The sequence below is a fragment of the Copadichromis virginalis genome, linkage group LG7, assembly GCF_057382275.1.
Source record: "Copadichromis virginalis isolate Kocher_CV1m ecotype Utaka linkage group LG7, C_Virginalis_male_GT1.1, whole genome shotgun sequence".
NCBI lineage: Eukaryota > Metazoa > Chordata > Actinopteri > Cichliformes > Cichlidae > Copadichromis > Copadichromis virginalis.
In genome coordinates this window covers 58,062,033-58,071,330 of record NC_140624.1, presented here as the reverse complement: position 1 = coordinate 58,071,330, position 9,298 = coordinate 58,062,033, and the positions used below count along the sequence as shown (strand labels likewise).

General features: G+C 37.2%; 1 protein-coding gene across 2 annotated transcripts; it reads right to left on the bottom strand.

The window, feature by feature from the left end:
* Positions 1-2,450: 2,450 nt before the first annotated feature.
* macir (macrophage immunometabolism regulator) lies at positions 2,451-9,298 on the bottom strand. Of its 2 annotated transcripts, none has more exons than XM_085464449.1 (2): positions 9,212-9,298; positions 2,451-5,685 (listed from the first exon to the last, which is right to left on the bottom strand). In XM_085464449.1, exon 2 carries the CDS (start codon positions 5,666-5,668, stop codon positions 5,027-5,029), a length of 642 nt encoding a protein of 213 aa, XP_085320575.1. In that variant the 5' UTR covers positions 5,669-5,685; positions 9,212-9,298; the 3' UTR covers positions 2,451-5,026. The 2 variants fall into 2 exon arrangements, with proteins under 2 accessions (XP_085320575.1, XP_085320574.1); XM_085464448.1 differs by having other exon boundaries at positions 2,451-5,681; positions 9,212-9,275.

Here is a 9,298-nt window from a genome sequence, read left to right as displayed (position 1 = left end):
TGAGGCGTAAAATTTATACTCTATAAATAAATTTTATTATGATTAAAAAACAGTCACATGGGAAAAGTCAGTACATCGCTAAACGGTTCAAATATCACATCGATCACCTTCATCTGTGTAGACTGTATTAAAAGGATTACATGTTTGTTTCCATTTCCTGTGATGTATTATTTTACCTAACTAATCTTATACCTAAAAATACCTTATACCTTTTCATTGTTTTTAAACAACCATGTTCTTTTCCTTTGAAAGCATCCTTTACACGTCCTGTATGCCTGTCTCTATAGACAGCACCAACTACTTAAGAATGCTGAGGATTTTGCAGGACGGTGACATCAGGCTTATAGGCAAAATAATATCTGGATATTAATAAAATTACTTCTGATATTTTTCATTTTCTTAAAGGAAATGTGAGTCATTTTATTGTTTTCTGTGTGCACGTACTTCAGTTAAAAAATGTTTTTAGATAGCTTCGTAAAACAATTCACAAGATTAAAATTAACAACAGACTCAGTGAAAACAAAAAGATATTGATTACATCAGTTTAGCTAATTGCCCTTTAATCTTTAGCCATTTTGTTCTGTACTTCATTTATACTGTGTTGTGAATTCCAAAAACTCTTTGGGCAGGTTTCATTTTTTTTAAATTTTTTATATCACATGTTGACATTTCTATGCTTTTATATTAATATGGTGTTTTTATACCAGTTTTCCTTTTGATACTTCCCCCCACTGTAGAACAGACAGAAATGTATTACTGTCACTGTAATAAATTCTACAATCAAGTCCTGAGATTTTGCTTCTTACATTTAATTACCATCCATTTCTTACAAATGTTATGATTCAAATTAAATTAATTCATGAACTCTTTCTGCATTCAGTATCTTCCTCGAGGACACTTTGACATGCAGGGATTGAACCACCAAACCTTGGATTAGGAGATGTGCTACTAATAGAGTTTCTTGAATAATAAATAGTAAGATATTCCTGCTTTACGTAGGGCTTTTTTGTAGAACAACAGAATAGAGTAGAATTTTTTCCAGTCTAAATGACGATCCTCTAATGTAGTGAGATGCAATTTCCTCTCCAATTTGCAAGTTTTCTGCTTGTATTTTATTGTCTTGTATTATGTGTTGTATTACTGGCCTTTGAACATTTTGTTCCTTCTACTATAGTCACTCTGAGCTGTGTGTCTTCTACATGGTAGTCTAGCTGACAGTGAGCTGTTCATGCCCCTTGCACACAACCTTCTATTAAAGTGACTGCATGCAGTTCAGAATTGAGACTTAATGCGCAACTAAGTAAGATAGTGGGATGACTTTTTTTTTTTTTTTTTAAAGTGACCCAAGTTCTTTATGAAGTCATCATATTCAATCATTATTGGGGTGTCTCCAAAAGCAGCTTTCAATACAGCCACATTGTCAAATAATCTTTTACTGCAACATTTACAGTGATCTCCATCGCACTTTAGAAAACTTCTTTTTTTTATCAGCTGAAAGAAATAGGAACATTTTAAAAAGTGATCACAATAAAGTACAAAAAAGAACTTGGCTACACAGGAGATCTACATTACCTTTCACAGCATATCACAGACTGTCTGGCTATTTAAACTGTTGTATAAACTACTGAATTTCACATCCTCTACTGCCAAAGGTTTTTCTTTTAGGTAAAATTTTTTACCTAACTTAAGTCACTCATATTGCTAATTAATATTTGTTCCCATCAAGACAAACATTAAAGTTCATAGAGGAAGGTGTAGTGTAACATGTTAAGAGATCACTAATGTCAGCTCACACAACAACATTAAAAATGTGAAAGTCTTTTTTTTTTTTTTATTATATTGTTATATTATCATAACCACTGCATTATTATTTTGTTTCCACCAAGTATTTGTGGATAAAGTGAAATGCACTTAAAAAAGAAATGAAAATACACTTGTTGAAAGGACATTTTGCAGACTACCCAATTTGAATTTGCTTCATCTGAGTCTGGGCCAAGTTGAGAATATTCGTATTATAAATATTCAGAAAGAACTAACTCAAAATTCTCTTTCTTTACACAGCTTTTTAGACAAAAACAACACTTTCTAAAAGCTAAATTCATTTAGAAATGTGCTTGTTTTGATCATTACATAATTAATATTACAGTATTTATGATGTTTTAAATGGTAATAATTATTGCTCATCATAATTCATAATTTCTGGCTCTCAGATTGTATTAGAAAGTTACAGTGGCATACAGCAATGCGACTGACATGCTCTATGGCTCTGACCTGAGAATGTTGAGATAAACGGTCTCACAGATTGCACCTCAGATTATTTCATTTTACGCAACAGAACTTGGGAGATGCCATTATAACATTAAATTTAGATTTCACAAAGGCTTGTTACAGCTTAAATTAATAAATTTTACACTGATAAATGTAACAAAAAACACAAGTTCTGAAACAAGAATTCACAATTTCAATTCTTTCAAAGAAGCATGTCCAATGGTGCATACTCAAGGGGTGTACAGATCTGTAAGTGTTTAATGGCTTACTTATATATACAATACTGTTGTTGTAGTGTTTTCTATAGGAACACATAGTTAGTGCCATGGTGGTGACAGAAGCAGAGAATTCCAGAGACAGTCTGTAGCACATATCCAACAGTGCAATACGTCCAGAAAAAAAGTGTTCTGCAACAGAGGGACTGAAAACTCAACCATTACGAGCTGTAAGGGAAATCTACACACTTATTAAAAACACATCTCACATCTGTACATACTGCTGTCATGAACAATGCAGAAAACAAATGATGCACTGATACATATTTGCTACAATAAGCAATAAAGATTTACAAGAAGTGAAGTGACACTCTCTCACACTCTATCTGTAGTGGAAGACACATGGTCATTTGGTTGAATTTCATCAAACTACACGATAATCCTCCATTCTGTCCAGTGTGGCTGCAAATTGAGTCTCTTAAAGAAGCATGGCAAACTCTGCATCCCTCTAAAATTCTTTCTCATGCCTTTCATAGTCACATTAGTAAGCGATACCAGCGGTCTAAGGAGATGACCAAATAATTGAAGCATCCTTAGTTAAAGTCTGACTGGAGATATTTTACATGTCTTTCCTCTGTCATTTATATTTACCACCTTTCATCAGTTATTGGATTCAATCAAAAGTGAAAGTACATACACTACCAGTCAAAAGTTTGGACACACCTTCTCGTTCAATGGTTTTTCTTTATTTTCATGAACATTTACATTGTAGATTCTTGCTGAGGGCACCATAACTGTGAATGAACACATGTAGAATTATGTAGTAAACAAAAATGTGTGAAATGACTCAAAAGATGTTTTATACTTTAGAATCTTCAAAATAGCCACCTTTTGCTTTGATTACTGCTTTGCACACACTTGGCATTCTCTCGATGAGCTTCATGAGGTCGTCACCTGAAATGGTTTTCCAAGTCTTGAAGAAGTTCCCAGAGATGCTGAGCACTTGTTGGCCCTTTGCCTTCACTCTCATCCCAAATGATCTTGGGTTTAGGTCAGGTGACTGTGGAGGCCAGGCCATCTGCACTCCATCACTCTCCTTCTTGGTCAAATAGCCCTTGTGCAACCTGGAGGTGTGTTTGGGGTCCTTGTAATGTTTTCAAAAATAAATGATTGTTCAACTAAACACAAACCAGATGAGATGGCGTGTTGCTGCAGGATGCTGTGGTAGCCATGCTGGTTCAGTGTGCCTTCAACGTCACCAGGAAAGCAGCCCCACACAAAGACACGGCGAGTGGAATCAAAGATCTCAAATTTGGACTCATCAGACCAAAGCACAGATTTCAACGGGTCTAATGTCCATTCCTTGTGTTTCTTGGCCCAAACAAATGTCTTCTGCTTGTTACTTTTCCTTAGTATTGGTTTCTTAGCTATTTGACCATAAAAGCCTAATTTGAACATAGATGTTCTGCTACTGGGACTGTTGTGTGGCATTTATCTGGGCTCTAATCTGAGGTGCTGTTAACTTGCATCAACTTATCCTCAGCAGCAAAGGTCACTTCCTGGGGCAGTCCTCATGCGAGCCAGTTTCATAGTAGTGCTTAGTGATTTTTGCGGCTTCACTTGGGCACGTATTGGAAGTTTTAGCAATTTTCCATCTGACTGACTTTCAGTTCTTAAATTAATGATGGGCTGTTGTTTCTCTTTACTTAGCTGATTGGTTCTTGCCATAATATGAATTCTAACAGTTGGGCTCTCAGCTGTGTACCAACCTGACTTCTGCACAACACAACTCGTCCTATAATGTGGAAAGTTGTAAAAATAAAGAAAAACCATTAAATCAGAAGGTGTGTCAAAACGTTTAAATGGTAGTGTAAGCACTGATAATTATTATATTTGTGAATCAGAGGAAGAAAAAAAAAAAACCTCTTAAAAGCACATGGCATATCTTATATTACGACAAACTTCAAGTGGCATGTTTTTTTTGTTTTTAATTGATTTACTTACATTACTGTAAATTAGAGCGTGGAAATCATATTGACATCTAAACCAACAGTACTACATCAATAAATAAATACGCAAATAAATGTGCAACATACAATAACGTTATATTGTTAATTTGACAACTCCAAATGCAGTTCCTTAATGTCAAACAAACAAGAACAGTCACAGTAAAACTATTGTATTGATGTCAACGGTGCATTTTAAAGCTGATACTGTATGTGATATGTGCTTTCTCAGCTATAAGCTGGTATAATAGTGTGTATCCAACCATTACAAACACACAACAATGCCAATAAAAATTGTCAATAAATAGGTCCATCAGTTATTGCTAAATTTATATAATTCAATTTTTTAACCTCAAAAACCTCATAATGCTAAGCATACAGAACAAGGTAAACCTCCCAACTAATAATAGAACAAGATTATCATCAGACTGTCTCCTTAAAGAACTGTTTATAATCATAGTAGAAAGAAACAAGTCTAGAAATAGCACCTAAATACCCCAGAGGATGAAACACATCTAAAAAAGTTTCACTGTGCTTTCATGTCTTGTTTCTGGTAAACACACGCTCCCCTCGTAGGTTGAGGTGCTGCAGTTGGTACTGTAGCACTTCAGTGTCTGATGACTCTTTGATACTTATTTTGTCCAGATTAAGGTAGTCAAGAGACTTGGACTGGGCACCTTTACTTTTAAGCAAACAGAGTGGTAGTGGAGCATGCAGAGCCCTCCCAGACTCGCCGTGGGCCAGAGATCTGAGGAAGGTGTCGCTCGAACTGGGCATACGCCTTCGTCTTCGTCCATTAGTAGCAGGAATGTCGTATGGTTGGTAGTACCGGCCTTTGGCTTTGAAAATACGTGAAGACCGGTGGATGCCCAGGTCCACAGACTTAGGGACAGTGCTCTTGATGGAGCTGGACACTGCATCTGATACACGGGCCTTCTCAGGATTACCTTCTGACCACTTGTGGGCCAGTTTGAGCAGCTCCTCACCAGTGGTGAAGCCCACCAAATAGTTTGAGTCCATGTGGAGAATCTGGTATCCTGCAACAGTACCTCTGATTGGTGAACATGGGGTGCTGGCACAGCGAGGTCTCTCTGCTTCTGGTTTCAATGTGGCTTTGATGTCAGTTGTAGGAAGAATGGAGACACGTGTCCTGGATACTCCACTTATATCCATTTCCATCGTTACAGATATCCTGACTGATCAAAAGGTTAAAAAAAGAAAGAAAAAAAATATCAGCCATGAGAATACACACACACACACACACACACACACACACACACACACACACACACACACACACACACACACACACACACACACACACACACACACAACTTTATTTTTTATAAAGCATAAAACAACAGAGCTGACCAAGGTGCTGTACAATAACATCAAACAGAGGGTGGACATAGCTGGTGGTGGGAAGTTGGCCGGTCCCAGCACCAAGAAGGAGGCTCCAGGCACATCACCACTGAGAATATTGTACTATATCTACCCTCATTAGTATTTACATTTTCCAAAAAATTGATGCCTTCACTTAGATTTAATCTATTAGAAATATGTAAAAGTGGGCAAAGATTTGTGCAAGCAGCCAACTTGACTTGCTGTCTTGAATACAGCGGGTGAGCTGACAATTGCCATTCATGGCAGCTTGAAGTTGCTCTATAGCACCGGCCCTATCCAGATCAGTCAAACATGGCATGCTTGAAGCAGACACCAACTGGCGATTGTAGCAGGTGCTGACAATCAGCTAGCTCCCATGCTCCCTGTTTCTCATGAAAATGCAACAAAATGTCGACAATTGGAGGAAAAAGAAGAGAAGAAAATAAACAAATAGTTATTTTGTCATATATTTTAAATACACTAATAATATTCTGGTTATATGCTAATAACAACAGCTGCCATCCTTTCAACAAAGAATATAAATGGTTGCCAGGTGCCATACAATTTTCCAACAAACAAACAAAATAAAATCAGAAAAAAGAATCACTTTCCCTCTGATAAACAGTTTCCTTACATTCTGACATCACACGAAAGTTTAATTGGCTAAGTGTCATAATCCAATGCCAGCTACCAGCATCAAAAACGCAGTATCGCCACTTCTAATACCTGTCGACTGATTGGCGTGTATTAGACTCCTTTCACAAAGTTTTACAATTTATGATTCTCTTATACATTCTCATTAGGTTCTCAATGGCCCCACTTTGACAGTTACCACCATTGTTAAGGAGCATGTTAAACACAGTACACTTGTGCAAATTAATTGCACTCAATGTGGTATGTTGTCGGTGTTTCCCTTCTTTGTTGTGATCAGGGTCATTATTCAAAAAGTAATCAATACATATGTTACACATAACGCTTTTCTTAAAAGTCATGCAGTATCTTACTTGTTATACTATAACAAGTATAAAATAAAATGGCCTGCAAAATGACCTCCAGCAGGCCATTGGTGTGAAACACAAATTCTTTGCGTTGATGCTTCGTTTAAGGCACGGCTCTGTAACCATGGGAAGGCAAAAGCGAGCGTTTTAGCCACATTTGCGACTAAAAACAGACGAGCAATAGAAACGTATCTAAGAGCAGTGTGTGACTAAAAGGTTTGGCAACATTAAGCCCACACAGCCCCCAGTTTTAAACAGAAACACTGATAACGCAACAGCAGCAGTGATGATGACACAGGCACAGTTTAACGTGAAGCTGGAGTCCATTTACACACACAATACACAAGAGCAAAAAGGCAGAGCCATTACCAAGAGCGCAGAGTGAAAGAAAATGTGTTTCTAACATCCAAAACAGCATCCATCCTTTGGAGAAAGCTTTGTTTTAATTACAATTAAAGCATTTACTTTGAAAAAACCTCCAGAAGTTGTATTAAAATATCCAGACAAATGTTTTTGTTTTTTGGACAAATGAAACAGATGATGAATGAAACAAAAAAAAAAAACATTGCAGTTTCTAAAATGGAAGCCAATGAGCAGTTCATTTTGAAAGACCTGTATTTTTTCTCTTTTGACTACATATATTTGCTCATTAATAAGACAAAAGCATTTTTTTTTATCTGATTACTCAAAGAATCAATGAAATAATCAATAGATTAATCAGTTACTGAAACAATCCTGTGTGAATGTCTCAGACCAAACAATCACAGACTCCATGAGGGTCGTCCTGAGTTCAGTGCCTGGCACTGTGAAGCCAGACTGTTATTTACCATAGAATACCAGAATTGGTAAGGTGTCAGGTGTGTGTGTGCGTGTGCGTGTGTGTAATGTACTCAGCTCTGAGGGACACATTATCCTGTCAGCTACTAAAGGGAAAGTTAGCCATCTGATCAGATGCATGGCATGACTTTGCCGTAATCTCTACTAATGTATACATGAAACATAAACATTGCTCTATGTAAGCCATTAAGCAGCATGAACAAAGAGACACTAAATCAGGTTAAAGCTAACCTGCAAGACCACCGTGATACAAGGCAAAAATAGTGTACATTAAAAGTATTATTATTATCATTATTATTATTATTATAAAGGATTAGTTATTAGTGACTTGAAATTAGGGACAAGCTCGTACTGCTAGATCAGCTATTGCATATAGCATATAAGCTATCTCATGGTAAAGAGCTGCAACTCATCTTACAAACTCACCAGATTAATCAGGTAATGGCATTTACCAGTCCTTTTGGGGTCTAGCAGCCTAGCTATATTAATATTTCTTCCACTTGAAAAAGCAGCCCTAGTTGTAGCTTGAATTTATTTAATGCTTGAAGAAAAATGATGCAATGTTCCATCCTAAGCTAAGCTTGCAAAAATGCAGTAAACTGTTCAGTATAAAAGGTCAATAATTACTGAAGAATAACAGATGACCACTCAGAAAAGAAAAAAACATGCTGCTAACTTGCAGAGGAAACAGCAATCTTATAGTTCAGTGAAAAGGGGCCTTAAAGGGAGGAAAGCCAATACCGGGAGCAATACTGTAAAAAAAAAAAAACAACCCAGAAAATCAGTCATGAATTTGTGTGAATAAAGCGTGCTGGCTATTTTTTCTTTCCATGAAACAATTATAAACCAAGATATTTTATGTGTCCAGACTTTAATTTTAAAGAGAAATTGAACTATTTAGACACAGAGGACCCGCACCCATAAAAATAGGACTAATAGCCGCAGCGCCTGCAAGCGCAATGGCGAAGCTAGTCGTGCCATACGAAGGAAGCCTGGAAAAGCAGCAGCAACGACAAGCATTGTTATTATACCAGTGCTACTGGCTTCACACCAACACACGTACATCTCAAGCGTGATATAATTGATAACCTTAATATTAATGTCGTATTTTCGAAGGAAGTGAGATAGCGCAGGTGGAAGAAATGGCTGTTACACCCAACGACAGGCCTGACTCATTCTGTTCCTCGCTGAATCAGATGGCTCACCGCGCTAGTGAGAGCAAAAACCTCTTACATACAAAACGTTAGTACACTGAACACACATTATCTACATTTCTGTAGAAACGCGACGTATCGCAGCGTTTTAAACACTGGCTCAGCACCGCACTTGAAACACACCGATGCTGAGCACTGAACTGTCGTTATATGGCCTGAGAAGCTAGTTCATCATCAGTAATGTTCACCGGAGATTTTCTGGCTTCATAGCCTATTAACCGAAAGCAGAAGGAAAAATAAATACTACTAATGATAATAATAAGAAAGAAAGAAGGAATTATAACACGAACCCTCGAAATCTCCGCACTCCGTTATCTCACGCCCGTGCTCGTCAACAGCAACAGGAACACTTCCTGTCTTCTTCTTCTTCTTCTTTT

Bases quoted from the DNA above. Each gene is read 5' to 3' on its own strand.
- macir (XM_085464449.1), bottom strand. From the start codon at position 5,668: ATGGAAATGGATATAAGTGGAGTATCCAGGACACGTGTCTCCATTCTT.